This window comes from Rhodamnia argentea, chromosome 8 (genome assembly GCF_020921035.1).
Source record: "Rhodamnia argentea isolate NSW1041297 chromosome 8, ASM2092103v1, whole genome shotgun sequence".
Taxonomy (NCBI): Eukaryota; Viridiplantae; Streptophyta; class Magnoliopsida; order Myrtales; family Myrtaceae; genus Rhodamnia; species Rhodamnia argentea.
Window position 1 is genome coordinate 24,746,837 of NC_063157.1, and position 16,099 is coordinate 24,762,935.

The 16,099-nt window shown below is 38.4% G+C and overlaps 2 protein-coding genes across 8 annotated transcripts; both read left to right on the plus strand.

The window, feature by feature from the left end:
• The first annotated feature begins 738 nt into the window (after positions 1–738).
• LOC115735267 (serine/threonine-protein kinase TOUSLED) lies at positions 739–10,819 on the plus strand. Of its 7 annotated transcripts, XM_048283975.1 has the most exons (17): positions 741–1,145; positions 1,190–1,475; positions 2,650–2,739; positions 2,974–3,171; positions 4,655–4,705; positions 4,865–4,975; positions 5,143–5,187; positions 5,513–5,625; positions 6,395–6,461; positions 7,297–7,363; positions 7,819–7,916; positions 8,036–8,215; positions 8,384–8,597; positions 8,726–8,990; positions 9,416–9,470; positions 9,696–9,857; positions 10,415–10,819. In XM_048283975.1, exons 2-17 carry the CDS (start codon positions 1,254–1,256, stop codon positions 10,508–10,510), a joined length of 2,034 nt encoding a protein of 677 aa, XP_048139932.1. In that variant the 5' UTR covers positions 741–1,145; positions 1,190–1,253; the 3' UTR covers positions 10,511–10,819. The 7 variants fall into 7 exon arrangements, with proteins under 7 accessions (XP_048139938.1, XP_048139932.1, XP_048139934.1 ...); XM_048283981.1 differs by lacking the exon at positions 10,415–10,819 and adding an exon at positions 10,253–10,390 and having other exon boundaries at positions 739–1,475; XM_048283977.1 differs by having other exon boundaries at positions 741–1,475; positions 4,868–4,975.
• Positions 10,820–12,659: 1,840 nt separating this feature from the next.
• On the plus strand, positions 12,660–13,562 carry LOC115735265 (protein CHLORORESPIRATORY REDUCTION 42, chloroplastic). The gene is made up of 2 exons (XM_030666415.2): positions 12,660–12,982; positions 13,260–13,562. The coding sequence occupies exons 1-2, from the start codon at positions 12,735–12,737 to the stop codon at positions 13,360–13,362; spliced, it is 351 nt and encodes a 116-aa protein (XP_030522275.1). The 5' UTR covers positions 12,660–12,734; the 3' UTR covers positions 13,363–13,562.
• Positions 13,563–16,099: the final 2,537 nt, after the last annotated feature.

A 16,099-nucleotide genomic window follows, 5' to 3' on the forward strand; every position in this document is an offset into this window, starting at 1 on the left:
CTGCGCTCCTGGAAGTTCTCCCCTTATTTGCGATCTCTGCATAGTTGTTGATGCTGGACAAATGAGATGGTGTCGGAAGATATGAACGGCGAAGGTGGATCTCCTATTTGAGCATTGGAGGACATGTTTAGCCGAGTCTTCACTAAATTTCGCGGTGGCGGCAGGATAGCGCCTGCAAAGACAGAATCGAGAATGTAGTCCTTCTCTTGCTCTGAGAAAAAGCTTCAGGTATTTTCTGCCAGGGTTATCTTCTTCTGCGAGGGGAGTCTCTATACTCCAAAAGGGCAGAGATTCTGATGGCTTGTGTTCCCCCAGGATCTTGCCATACCCTCTCATTGTCGGAAACATAAGCAAATCCTCAAAAAAAAAAAAAAAGGTCCAAAAGCAAATCCTCTTCACTGTTTTCAATTTGTTAGATCATTTCGTTCTGGGGTTCTCCAAGTCTCTCGTTTAGACATGGAGTCCATGCAAAAATGCAAGTGGGGTGCAGTGGGCAAATTTCACATCCCAAAAACACAAGTCTGCAAACACAAATATGGCAAGGCAGTAAAGAGCTTCTTCAGTCACTGTTTCTGGGTGTCTATCAGATTTCATACGTCATCTTAAAAAGGAATGTCATTACATGCATCCGTGGTATGTGAGCCCGACGCGAAACGAGCTGATTTTCGATTAAGGCGGCCTAAACTTGCCAGACCCGTCAAATTCATTCACAAGCACCCAACGCTCCCCCGCGCTCTCTCTCTCTCTCATGACCAAACATGCCAGGACAGATTTTGAATTCTATGTTCCCTTTTGCCTGAAAGTACACTTGCACTACATATCTCCAGAACATCTGCAAAACCCATCTCTCTCTCTCTCTCTCAATTTATCTGATTTGATTTGTAGTCTCATCCTCCATAAATCTCCTCTCTAAACAAACCCAAAATCTCCGGAGACAATACAAAACCCTAACTCCCCCCCCTCTCTCTCCCTCTGTGAATTTGTTTGGGACTACCTTCCTAACCCTTTGTTCGGTTTTTTGGGCCATGCAATTATGCGTTAACCTCAGACACCACCCCAAAGGACAGACAAGAGAGGCCACGGCCACCGAAAGCACCGCCATTCTAGGGTTTTGGATCCGATCATGAGTCGCGCTAGGTCAGGAACACGGTGTCCTGCTCGTCCGACTGGAAATGCTCTGTGATCGGACCCCGCGCATTCATGTGCGGCGAGTGAGCTTCCTTCCGTGAAGAATTTCCGTGCTTTCCGGCGCAATGTCGGACGACATGCTGTTGCATCTCTCTTCCAATTCGTCCAACCAGTCGGACCAGTCCACCAAGTTCGCGAAGCTCGAGGCTCGCTTGGTGGGGAAGGCCTCCTCGGCCGTCGCTTCGAGCTTGCCGCAGCAGCCCCAAGCTCGGTCCTTGGTTTCTTCAGCTTCGAAATTCACGAACGATTTAGCTGGGCAGTCGAGTTCCAGCGACTCTGATGATGATGTGAGCTCCTTTGACTTCATTTTTCTGTTGTTTAGGAGACCAACATCGGCAATGGCTTTAATGATCTTGCCTCCTGTGCTAAATAAATGATCATTGTGCTCAGCATTGCAAATTATTTCGTTGAAAAGCGATCCTTCTGTCCTTGTGAAGGTTGCTTCTGATTATCACTGAACTCTTAGGTAGTTAGGCAGTTCTCATTTTGTCGAAAATTGGTTGTAGATCATACTCGGTTTAGTTGAGTTTCTCGTCAATAATGATTGGTCGATGCATTACGCTCCTACGATGAACACGTTATAAGGGTATGGTTGGTGTGATTTCCCAATTCTCTGCTAATGTTGATTCAGACACGTGTTTATAAGAATATGTGAAATTAAATGGGGACAATCTCTTGCTTGGTTATTGTCTATATTTTTTGGCCATAAAAGGGGTCTAATTATGGAAACATTGCGAAACATATGATCATTTGCAACTATTCTTGAGGCTCTTTGGTAAGGTGGTTTTGCAGTTTTCCAGTGGTAATTATTCTACAGAAATTTTTGGTCATTTATTCTCATCTTCGATGGTTTGAGCGAGTATGAAACTTGATCAAATAGATAAACTCATTTAAGACATTAGATTTTATCACTCCCTAGAAAGGAAAATGCATTTGTCAATTAGGAATTAACTATAAGTTGGTCTGAGGAGAAGCGCCCAATACCGTGCTCCTCTATAAAGGTACCTGGGTATGCCCTGTGGAAAGGTTAGTATGGTTTTTTCAGGTATAACTATTCTTTCTGTTGAAGATGGTATTCCTTGGACATGGAACAATGAATAGAGTATGTTGAAACCAACGCGATGATTTTGCTAATTGCTCAGTATTTATCATGGCATGGGCTAGTGTAGTGGCCACTAATGTTGATGTGTCTGCTTGTATAACTAGTGCGTGCTTGTCTGCCACATCATTTTGTTAGAAATTTCACATGCTTGTTTTGCATTTTGAGAAATCTACATGGATTTTCAAAGCATGCTGATAGTTTTATATGAAGTGACATTCATGGGACTGCTACTGCTATCTCATCTTTTTTGGTCGGTTAAGTGGGCCTTTGATTCAATTTTGAAGTGATTTGTCAGCCTGAATATAGAATTACCCTTTGGTTTTACTCAACAACATCTTTCAATTTCCTTCTCATGCCAGATTGCAGGGGAGTTTCTTATACAAGCTAACACTCAGAAGCGGCAAAAGGTTCAAGTGGATGATAGTTTAACTTTTTCAGAACCTGTTGAGGTAGGGCCTTGTCCATTAATGAAATTATTGAATCTTGAATGTAAATCATTTTCTTCTATCAAAACTTAAGTCGCATTGTTCTGCTTTTACTCCCTTGCCTTTGTGTAGAAGTTTGGTTTTCTTTGCTTTTTCTCTTTTGGTGGTTATGTTGGTTCCACTCACCGAAAAGCAGATCGCTTTTATGGGACTTATTTGTGGACAAAGAAAGCTAATGGTTTGGGAATTATGACTCAGGCAGTTGATGGTTTGGCAAAGATGGTAGAAACTCTGGAAACCAAGGTTAATTTTGATGTCAGTAGGAAAAAACATGGTCGCGGTAGGTCACAATCTGGAAGGGGCCGTGGGTCCAAAGCTAATGATCAAATGAGATCACAAATCTCTGCATCAACGAGTTCACCGCTTAATGGACAGCTTGAGAACTCGTATCATAAGGTATGGTTTCAACCTCTTATTGTCACGTGCCTTGCAATTAGCACTCTCTAGCATTTCCATAGAATGCATAAAGCGTGAACTGGTGTTCATTGAAGTGGGTACTTTCTCGTGAGCACACATGACATGATTGTTGTTGCACACTTGCTAAGCTTCGGTGCATGTGAACTGCCTCTGTAAGAATAAACAATCAAGCAACTTATGATGATTATTTACATTCAAGTTCAACCTACTGAATGGAAAAGGAGACAAATGTGGATTATCCTCTCCACCGTTATAAACCAATGTCATGATGTGGATCGCACTTAGCTATAATTGGAGATGTGCGTAAATGTGTTTTTGTTATCCAAATGTCTACGATAGAGTATGGTTTATCCATGTTAGCTACTTCTGTTGAAGTTTAATGGCATGAAGGTTTGGTTGAACAATTTCAAACAGAAAGTTCAAGGACCCAGAGGAACAAAAACAAAACTTCAGTGATGTCATTGAATATCGAATGAAAGGTTATTGATTACACCTATTAGCAAAGAAATGTCAATGTTAATGTCATGTGGATGGTGAATTGGACATAGTGTTGCATGTGTAGATTGTGAGAGGGCTTCACTTAAAATGTGTTTTAATTAGTGACTCTATTCCAAGGAATTACTTTAGTCCATGCTGTTGTCTTTTCTGCATTTTTCTAATTGGTCTAAGCTTTAAAAGGACCTTGGTGGTCTTTTAGAGCCTGGCAATTTTTCCTTAAAACACATTTTAAATGATCTCAAAGCCAATAAATTCCTTTTCTGGTAAGTGCATGTTTAAGTAGCATGACAGGTCAATAGTGCAAAAATTGCCCATTTTCTAGATTGTATTAATTGCATGCTTGCTCATCTGCTTTAATTGCTTATCCTTAGACTTAAATATGAGTTGTGCCTTTCCGTTATGGTCAAATTGACTCTATTGAGGTGTAAGAGAAATCTTGTGTGAGTTTTAAAGGAGAACATCAAGATAAGTGGAGAGTGAGCATTAGAAAATGGTATCTATTTGATTAAGTATGCATCATAACATGAAGGTGAGTAGATTTTCTGAAGAACCTGCTGCAATCTCCTCTTCACTCAATCTTTACAATTGAAATTGAGGGAAGAATCTGATGGTTGCTAATTTTTATTTATTTCTGTTAGAAGAATTCCTGAAGAGATCGATATTATGAATATCGAGGATCAACTCTGACTAAGTGTTGCGCTTTTGGGAGATTTATGAAGAGAGATCTATTTTTTGTTTCATGGTAGACTGTATGATATTCCATCGTCAATTGGCTGATAGTATTGTATATGATGATATGAATGAGCTGATGCTGCTTGCAGTGCTAAATATTTTATCTTTTGTAGGTTTTTCACTGAAACTTATCTGTGAGCAAACTTGCGTTTGTCCTGTTTAACTAGTTAATTGTTTTGTTTTCTGAGAAGGAAATTGTAATTAGTAACTAGTCATTTATCCTCATTTGCAGGATACTAGGCCTAAAGAGCAATTACAACATGACAGTCACTACTCTTCAGAGGTAAGCTCTTTTCTTTTAATGTGATGTACGAGTTATATTGGGATATTGATTACTCTGCAAGTGTCATTGTTCCTTGCATATCCTTGGAGGATATAAAGCGCCATGTAATACATCAATTTGATAGATGTTTTGTTTGAATCTCTGCATGCGACTTTTTAGCAGGAGGAGGTTTTATCTTTACGAGCAAAAGTGGCCGCATTGGAGGAGGATTTACGTAAATCACGAAAAGAGTCATCTGATTATCAGAACCTGTGCCGCCAAATAGAAAAGGTGTGGCATTTAGATCTTTAAGGGACTGCAGGAAAGAGTATAGCCACTAGGCGGAAGCATGATAGCAGTTGAAAGACCTCATCCAATTTCTCACCACCTCTGGACCTACCATGTGTTTTGAATAATTTTCCCTCCTTTCTTATTGTTGAGGATTTCAATTTGGACAGGAACTTAAGGACCTTAAAGACTATGAGCAACAAACAAAGCCAAAGGTATACATTTCCCCTGAGTTTGATCAAGGACTTGCTGTGTCTGTGTTTGAGGAACCAGGTTTGAAGTTCTATGCAAAAACAAGATTTAGGCAATAGGCTTGACTTATGGTTGACATCTCGTAGTTAATATGAAATAATTGTACAGAGTATTTCAGTTTCGAGGTACTTTGCAAATCGCCTGTAGTTCTTCTATTATCACCTAAATCGAGGGACGCATTTTCCATTGTTCTTTTTTCTTGGTATGACTGCTTCGTTACTGGATTCTTCTCATACAAATCATAACATGTTGGAATCCTATTTGACTGGTTTTTACTCTCGTTTGCAGAGAACTAAAATAATAGCTGACCTGTTGATATCAGTTTCAAAAGCTGAACGACAAGAAGCAAGACTAAAAGTACGGCAGGATTCATTGAGACTTGGCAATGTTGGTGTCACAAGGTATATATAATTTTTTTAAGTGCGTGTAAATGATATTTGCTATTGAACTTGTTTTTAGAGCCTGAAAGATGTTAGCAAAGGATGAAAAAAGCTTATGGACAAGTTAAGATGTTTGAACCCACACCTAAATCATCAAATGCCAGACCATTTAAGACGAAAAAAGGGAATGGAAGAACACAATCTCCATTTTCTTTTGGTTCCATTCTCTCCTTTTGCTTGGAATATAATTGTATAGCACGAGGGCTAGTGACACACCAGACGGTTTTAAGTTGAGAAAGATGGACTTGTTTTGCACCTGACGTTGGGGATCTTAAGCTGAATGCCCATTCTCTTTCATGCCACTGGCCAGGACACTGAAGAAAGGGGCATTAATTTATCCAACTATATGATTTCAAAATATTGAAAATGAGTCAAGTGGAGTATTCACACAGCACCAGTTATTGAAACGTCTGAAACTTACAGTTTTCACATTTCAAATTCCATTAATTGTAGCTTAAGGATTGTCCTAAGGGAACAATAACAATATTCATATCTCAATTCTTCCGATAATGAAGTTCAATATGAGAAAGCAAGCCTAGATTGCTATTTGATGGGTCGATTAACCTTTAATCTCTTTTGACAACCTATAAAAAACTATGCTGCTGGTTAATTGCCTTATTATTGATTTGCCGTGGTTTTCCAGATTCAGAATTTGAGAATACTCAGCTTTTTGCCATATCATTTGGTCATTGTTTGTTTTTGTATTTCCATTTTCGTTTATTTGTTGCAGAGCTGGAACTCTTATATCTGAAACGTGGGAGGATGGACAAGCGTTGAAAGATCTGAATGCTCATCTTGTATGTAGAGTTTCTTTCTTATGGATTTTCTTATACCATCTCGTGGAAGCCTCTTGCGTATTTGCAATCATTTTGGTGACTGTTTCCTTCTCTTTTCCTTATTTCTCTCTCTCAATTGGTTGTCTCCATTGCACATGAATCTTAAAATGGAAAAAATGGTTTTCTTGCAACTCTTGAGCGCTTGGTGAACAAGCATGTTCAGATTGAAACTTTTGTCATTGTCACCGTGAGTTCAAATAAATGATCCAGTAGTGAATGCCGCTCGACAATGCAGCATAATACATACGTTGTCCAAGAATAGAAAGAAGTTAGAATAGAAGCTTGTGCCAAATTTAGCCATTTTAGTCCTTTCATCTCTACCTAAATTTACCAGCTTAGCTAAAAACTCTGAAGCTCTAAAATACTTGTACGAGTAGAAATACTTTGTGCTAGTAAAAGAGCGTCTCCTGCTTCTAGTGAAACATTCTGACACCCTTTTGGGCTTTATATAACGCATTAAAGTCTACTCATATAACCCATTTGAATGGCAAATGGAATGCTAGGAAGACAGTTAACACTTGTGTTGGAGCCTGATTTATTGCGGACGCAAACTAAGAAAACTGACTTAGAAGAAGTTTGGAGTTTTAAATCTGTAGAGCTCAGTCCCCTTTAGTTACCATGATCATATTAGACATGACTGCATTTGTTTATATTGGCTTCTGTCACCCTGCAAGTGGAAATTTTGGCCTAATCCTTAAATGATTTTCATCAATTACGACAGAAAATTTCTCCTGGAATTCATTGATGTCCCGTGATTTTCTTTCTGACCTGTTAGTGTGTTCATTTGGTTCCGTAGAAACAACTATTGGAAACAAGGGAAGCCATCGAGCGGCAGCGGAAATCTTTGAAAAAAAAACAAGCTGGTGAGCTTATTGTGTTTTCTAAAAATGATTATTATCCTTTGACTGCTGCATCTGTGTGGCTTTGGTGTATGTGGAGCATGATCTGGAAATGTTGCATGTATTTGGTCTTTGGCAAAAATAGGGTTACTTCTAATCTTTAAGCTTCTGCCCTGCATAAAGTTCTGACAAGTTCTAACTTCTGTTGCTCTAAGAGCTGTTTCATGTCTGCAAGAATGAGTTTACCTCTCAAATTTCTTCATGAAGATAAATTCTTATACCGTTTGAACTTTATTGCTCCGAGGCCATTTGTTATGCACAAATTTTTTGAAGCCCCCTTTATTCTTGTCATGGTTACTTTTACCCTACCATTGAAGTTTAGCTAATGCCATGCTTGGAAGTGTGCCTGCATCTGGCATTTTGATTATTTACCATGCATCAAGAGATAAATACGGCACTGATATTTGGTAACCTCCAAGACAAAGGTGATGGACCCGATGGTGAAAATGGAGTTCCAGAAGAAGATTTTCTTCTCCAGGACGAGATTTATAAATCTCGTCTAGCCAGCATTAAACGAGTAAGTTGTTCTGTTTATCCTGTGTTCAATACATTTTTTTCATCTTTTTGGGTTCTGCAAGCTTATTAAACTTGACATTCACGAGCGTTTTTCTTAACTGATTGGTGAGTTGGTTCCAGGAGGAAGAAACTGTCCTACGTGAGAGAGATCGGTATGAATTTGAGAAGGGAAGGCTCATAAGAGAAATGAAACGCATTAGAGATGAGGATGGTTCTCGTTTTAACAGTTTTCAGATCCTCAATCATCGATATGCCCTGTTGAATCTTCTTGGCAAAGGTGGATTCAGTGAGGTTTACAAGGTCAGATCTTTGTGTTGAACAAATTTAATGTTTAACTCTTTATTGTACTAGTTCTGGTCATGGGCTACCTTTTTCTCAGGGAGAGAGCTGATGATCATTTGGTTGTCTATTTTGGCTTGTGTAAGAAAATACCCTTTTCAGTGATCTGAACTCTGAAGAAATTTCCAGCAGGCATATGATTTGGTAGACCATAAGTATGTCGCATGCAAGCTGCACGGGCTGAATGCTCAGTGGAGTGAAGAAAAGAAACAAAGTTATATACGTCATGCCATCCGCGAATATAATATTCACAAAACCCTGGTGCATCACCATATTGTTCGGCTTTGGGATATATTCGAGATTGACCACAATACATTTTGCACTGTGTTGGAATATTGTAGTGGTATGTACATCTATCAATTGGCCATTTGTTTAGCAGTTTGGCAGCTGAGATGTTCTGTATTTGACATACAAATGGCATATGGAGTGTCTTTTTGCAATTCCCTGAGACTTTTTTTTTTTTGTGTCCAGGTAAGGATCTTGATGCTGTCCTCAAAGCAACACCGCTATTGCCTGAGAAAGAAGCTAGGATCATCATAGTGCAAATATTTCAAGGTCTTGTGTATTTGAATAGGAGAGCACAGAAGATCATCCATTATGATCTGAAGCCTGGGAATGTTCTCTTTGATGAATTTGGCGTTGCAAAAGTGACTGATTTTGGTCTCAGTAAGATAGTTGAAGATGATGTGGGATCTCAGGGGATGGAACTTACATCCCAGGGAGCTGGGACTTATTGGTGAGTTGTGCAATTTATGTTGTATTCTCTTTTTCGTATGTCCCTGGCATGTGTGTATTATCACTGAGGACTTAAAAGATGAAAGTGGGGTGATATGTATATCTGTTACTTTAAACCTTTGCTTGAAATCAGAGAAACTCTCTGATAAAACTGACCAGATGCGATAGGGGAAGAAAGTAAGTCACTTTTGAGGCATGGAAACTGGAATATTCTAATTTTGTTATCTTGTGCAAACAGTTCTTGGCTTTTAAGTACGAGTCATACTTTCTTGCTCAGAGACATGTACTGATGTTCAATTACTGCTGCAGATTCTTCTTATCTTTTAAGGATGAGTACTTTTGCTACTTATGTAACAGTTCCATTCTTTAAATTCATTCCTTAGGTGTTTAGGCAGATGTAATAATTAATTCCTTTCGCGATTTCAGGTACTTGCCTCCGGAGTGCTTCGAGCTGAGCAAGACACCCCTAATATCATCGAAGGTTAGTGGCTTTCCGTATCATATTCCTTGATCCGTTCTTAACCAGGGTTGCTTTGTCTGGGATATACATTGTCAGCTGATAACTTTGGCCATATAATTAAGCTGATCCTCTTTGCTAGCACACAATATTAATCCGAGGTCTGATGCAGTGAAATATGTGAATTGACTTCTTATCAATTAAAAACAAAATTTGTGCTATGTTTCACTGGGTTCATTTTCTAAACAGGTTGATGTATGGTCAGCCGGTGTTCTATTTTACCAGATGCTCTTTGGAAGACGGCCTTTTGGGCATGACCAGACCCAGGAAAGAATACTGCGTGAAGATACGATCATTAAAGCTCGAAAGGTTGAATTCCCTTCAAGACCTGCTGTCTCAAATGAGGCGAAGGTATATTATTCTGTCTCTTGTACGTTGGTATTCCCTCGTTGATGTCAGAATTATGAGCTTTTGGGCATTCAATTTTTCTCCTCTTTTTGAACATTTGCATATTAGTGACAAATTTCATTTCCAAAAGTTATTTTAATTATTGGTCATTCCATTACTTCCTATGTGGTTTGCAAGACCATCCCTTTTTAATTAACATACACGGGTCAAGTTAGTTACCATCTGCTTCCAGTATATTTTGGTTCTTGTATACAGAGGAGTGGAACTTATATTGGAGATCTATATTTTGCATAAGAGCTACATAGACACTGGTGTCAGATCAAAGCTACTTAAAGTTCCGTTTTTGTATATCGTTCGTTTCATTTAGATTTTTGTTATTTGTTACGAATCTTATGTAGGTAACTTCCTGTAACTATTCAGCTGCTACAACTTTCGTTGTATAGTCCTTGTAGAAATACACTGCTGAAGACAAGCATATAGGATGGACTTCCTACTAAAAATTGTAGGAAGAATGTGCAGAAGCTCAGTGATGATTTTTTCGCAACTTTGATTCTTTGCAGGAATTGATTCGTCGCTGTCTAACATATGATCAGGCTGAGAGACCGGATGTCATGACTATTGCTCAGGATCCATATCTCACATACACAAAGAAATAGTTAATACAGACACAGGTACAGACGCCTGTAGTGTAGAGGGCAAAAGGAACATTTTTTTGGCTGAAAACTGTGAGAAATGAGTTTTAACACCCAAATGAAATTTTGTATAGGTTGTAAAGTCTGGTAGTTCCCTTTCTGTTGTTGTTGCTTATTTACCCAAAAACCCAAGTCACTTCCTTTTTGGCAATTTCCCTCTTCAATTTCCTCTCAACATGTTCATATTTACAATTCTCTCCCCCAAGACCAATCTATGGACTTACCATAATCATGTACTTGGATGGGCAGCAGGATAAGTTAATTTCATCATGATATCTTGCCTCAAGTTTTTTTTATTCATTCCAGCTCTGTATTTCATTGTCACCACTAAGGAATAGTTCCTCCATTGCAATCAGCCAAACATGACTTCTTGTCTCTAGATTAGCGTATTTGCCAAGTATAATGCTACGTTGCCGAAAAGAGTACCTTATTGTCTATCTTGATGCTTTGCAGTACATTGAAAAAGGTTCTTAGTTTGTGTGAGAAATTTCATCCATGTAATCCCATGGATTATCACTTTTGATTGAAATTCGGCATCTTCATATGAATATTCCGACTCAAAGGATACCGTTGTAAGTGGAGCATGTTTAGTTGCCTCCGCCTTAATTTGCTTGAGATTGCTAATGCCCAATTGAAGCTTGAGAAACAATGGGAAAGATAGGAAGTGTTTTTATTTTTTTTAAATGAGGGCTTGAAGTGAATCTTGTTTCAAATAAGGGCTTGAAGTGCTCTTATTATTTTAAAGAAGGGTCTGATCAAAGTTATTTTTGTCATATCCTTTTTTCACGTTTTTTCTTTCCTCTTTGCCCTTTCTTTTTTCCTTTTTTTTTTGTCCTAGCTTCTCGAGCCGATGGTGAGAGTTGGACGAGCACGGTCGCCCTCATGGTCGACGAGGCAAAGGTTGCCCTCGTCGGCCTTGCCTAGGGGAGTCGAGGGTGGTCCTCGCTTGGCCCTCGCCCCCGACGATCGGATCTAGGAGGGCCTCGCCGAAGGTTGACCTCGCCTGGCGTAACGAGGGCGGCCCTTGGCCGGGCAAGGAGACGATTGCCCTCGTTGACTAGATGTGGCGAGGGCCTCACCGGGTGAAGCGAAGGCTGCCCCTTGCCGTTCGTCGGCTATCGCCTAAGACAGACCACTAGCAAGATTGGCCACTAGCGAGAAGCTAGGGAAAATGAAGGAGAAAAAGAAAAAAGAAAGGGAAAAAGAAAATAAAAGAGGAAAAAATAGAAAATGAAGAAAACGTCCTTAGTTAGGCCTCTCTTTAAAACAATGAGGGTATTTTTTCTTCTTATTTAAAATAATATTCATTTTATGCTTTATTTGAGAAAATGAGGGTATTTCAGGTCGTTATTTGAAATTTTCTCAAAAACAATTAAAGCGAAGAAGTGAATGGGCATTGAAATTAAGGAAAGTGAATGTTTCTTCCTAATTACAGGCATTTTCAATTAAAACAAATCTTGGCTCATTTAAGCTTCCAATTCTTGTATTTCAGGAATTATACTTCGACGGGAAGAGGCATGAAAAAAAAAAAATGTGCGAGCTGACGGTTGGTGTCGTATTATTTATCGTAGGTACATGAGCATGTTATTGACAGTGTTTTACTTACATGAGCATATTTTATGTCTTTATTTGAAAAAATGAGGGTACTTCAGTTCATTATTTGAAATTTTTCCAAAAACAATTAAAGCGATGAAGTGAATGGGCATTGAAATTAAGGAAAGTGAATGTTTCTTCCTAATTACAGGCATTTTCAATTAAAACAAATCTTGGGTCATTTAAGCTTTCGATTCTTGCATTCCACGAATTATACTTCGATGCGAAGAGCCATAGGACAAATAAAAAGAATGTGCGAGCTGACGGCTAGTGTCGTATTATTTATCGTAGGTACATGAGCATGTTATTGACAGTGTTTACTTACAAGTTAGTAAGAGCTATTCTAGTGTCAATATGAGCAAAATTTTCTGTCAAATTTCCCAGATTTTTCACCAAATTACTCTAGACCCTCCCGACTATGTACGAGAAATTTCGATTTCATTTGCGTTGGTTGTCCACCGGGCGAAGACGAAGGGAACAAAACATGCCAAAAGCCCGAGTCCCACGTGACTTCCGATCCACAAAAGCGTTATCCACTCGCTCTTTTGTCACAATCGATTCTCGAATTTTTCGGATCCTCTGTCTCAATTCGTCCATGGCGTTCTCTCTTTCGTCGACTCCTTCGTTTCCGTGCTCGATGCCCTGTACTGGTCCTGGCCGGCTAAATTGCTTGAGCCTCATCGTAAAATGCGAAGCTGACGGTTCATCGGTGGCGGCGAGATCGAAGCTGGAGGTAGGCTCTCCAGTTATCGTGACCGAGGCTCCTACGATGATCAAGACTGCGGCGTCTGTTCCGTGCCTACGGGTTAATTCCGGCTTGGTCAAGCCCGGGGATGTGGGCAGGTACGTTTGTTTTGTGCTTGGCAAATGATACTCTTTGGAAAAGTAGAGCTACTGATTCAAACACCTTCATGTGTTTTCCATTCTTTTTTCACTTCAAATGTAGAACATTGGGAAAATAAATATCACCTGTTTTTATTTTATTTTATGAAAGATAGAATTACATTTTTTATACGTGAAATTGTTCTTTTAAATGATTTTCTGAAACCAAACGGTCTGTATTACCATGCTCTATGTGTGATTGATATGGCTTTCTTTTGAATTCGACCGATGAATACAGAATCGTGTCGAGGAAACCAAAGGATGTATGGGCGGTTCGTCTCGCGATCGGGACTTACCTCATCGACGGCAAGTTCTTCAAGCCGTTGGAGCTCGACGATTGATTTCAACCGGAATTTATTTACAGAACGACACCGCAGAAAATTTATGTATATTCGCAGGGATTTTGGTATACTTCAATTCAATTTTCTTGGGTGTCTTCTCTCTCGGAAAGAGTTTTGATTGGTGTGCTCGAGCAAAGCTAGTTCTGATCCCCTGTTTCTCAAATTGATGCACAAAAGACTTCAATGCTGCTTGCTTGCTCGCTCAAAAGAATAATCAATCTCGTATCCACACTTGCCCAGTTTCACTTCTTTTGCACTAAATCTTAAATCTAAATCTAATTGAAAGTGACTCGTTGATTCTCCATATTTTTCCTCATTCTTGTTGCTTCGAGAAAAATAAGAAACACAATGAATGTGGTTAAGGCCACACATGACAACACTTCTGGAGAAGAAATCCTTCTAATAACGTAACTTTTAGAGCAGAAATCTGTTTGATCACATAATTTTATTTTTGGACTTAACGAGCAATTTTTTGCTTCAGAAATAGTTTTGCAGCTATTTGAACAAGTAATAATAATTTACTTCTCTCCATAAGTAGAAAAATCAACTTCAACTCAAAAGCGAAGCGAGAAAAGTCAAATTTCAATCAAAAATTGATTTATAAAGCAGAAGTGTTGTCATGCGTGCCCAAAGAGTATCCTAGTAAAAATGATATATGAGTTCTATTACAGGTAGATTTCAAATATTGTCTGAATCATAAAGATGAACGAAGACGATAGGATTGCGATTCTGGGAAAATCATAAAAAAAAAGCCCTAAACTTATTGCCATTGTGCTAATTCAGTATAAACCTTTTGATTTGTATCAATTCAATCCCTTTGACCGGTCGTCGCAAAGCTCTATGAGGCGCAACTTCACCGGCCGACTAAATAGACTGAATTAGCACTAATATAAAATGTTTAGGATTGAATTGGAAAAAAAAAAGATTTAAGATTTAATTAGTATAATTGTAATAAGTTTGAAATTTTTTGGTAATTTTTCCTTTTCCTTATAAGGAAAGAGAGGACTATTAGTGCTCAAGACAATCCTAACGTGAATCAATGTCGCGGCGGCCGAAGAACTTCTGCATATGACGAGAAATGCAGGATTTTATTTTTTTCATGAATTTCAGATGAAGCCACGTGTTTTCGAGAAGCCGATAGGTGCTCGGATGCTTTGGCAAAGGTAGGCCGATGGCGACGGCGAGAAAATGTGGATTTCCGACGAAGTTCTTATTGAGGCTCCGTTTGTTTCGCGTAAAATAAATGATTCGAAAATATTTTACTTAAAATGATCATTTATATCATTTGAAATAATTAGTTATTAAAATATTTTACTTACAATGGCATTGGCTAATCTGCCATTGTAATGTCATTTCACTTTGTTCCACCTAAAGAAAGGAAATTCACCATATCACAATGATCAAATAGGCTCTCATGCATGTGTCACGGGCCGACAGTTTGTGCCGCATAGGTTAATTCCGTGACCGAAATCTATACATGGATTCCAAATTCAAATTTTAAATTCAACCAATCTTTCTTGAATAATGGAAAAATAGGCTTATTAATTTTTGAAAAAAATTATAAATAAGGGCATGAAATACCCTCATTTTTCAAAAGAAGATAAAAAAATGGACCTCATTTCACACAAGGACATGATGTGATCATATTAGTCTCAAAGAAGTGTTTAACCTTGAAGGCCTAGAAATGACATTTTCACCCTTTTTTTTTATGAATTTTTCCTTTTTCCCTTTTTCTAATTTTTTCTCTTTCTTTTTGGCGGTGGCCGGTCAAGAGGGCTGGATGAGGCCGTCATCGATCGATGACGGCTACAGGCGAGGGTCACCCTCACCAACCAAACAAGGGTCACCTTGCTCGTGGCCTTTGAGGGCCTGGGGGAGGCTCGTGGTTGGGCAAGGGCTTAGGCAAGAGCTATGACCCTCGCTAATCACAAGAAAGAAAAACATGAAATGAGAAAATGAAAAGAAAAGAAAAGAAAAATAAATACTTTAGAATTAAAATTGTCTTAGGAGGAAAATACCTTAATCTGTTGGGGTATTTGGTCACCAGATGAGGTTAGATCTTTATTTGAAATTGTCGTGTCCACTTCAGGTCCTTATTTAAAATAATATCTATTACGAAATATTGAAAAATAAGGACACTTCATATCATTATTTGAAAATTTTCTCTATAATGTGTTTGATCCACCTTTGTCATTCTTAGTTTTTGCTCTAGTCCCCGAATCTTGGAACCTCGCATCTACACAGAACAAAAATGTAAAAATAAAAACCATATTTGAATGAAGGTAAAAATAAAAAATCTATTATTTTTTTTTGTAAAGAATGAATAATAAAAGTGACACAAATAACCTTTGAATTTTTATCTACCGTGTAACGTAGCTCCCGAACTTTAATTTGATCAATATGATCCATGAATTTTTGGATCATGTTTAACTTATTCTCTGAATTATAGAAAGATACTTAGTATAGTGCTTCTATTAATTCAAATTCAGGGATGATTTTGAATATTTTCTTATAATTTAGAGACTAAATTAAATATGTTTAAAAAATTCGAAAATCACATCAAATAAATTGAAATATCATGATCACATAGTGCCTTACTTTGGGCTAAATTTCAGAATTCATATTAGTTAAACTAAAAATTTAAGATCATATTATATATTCGATCAAAAGTTAAGGACTGTTTGTGTCGGTTTTTTTTCAATAAAACTAACTGAGAAGTTGGCTGCTTTAGTTCTTA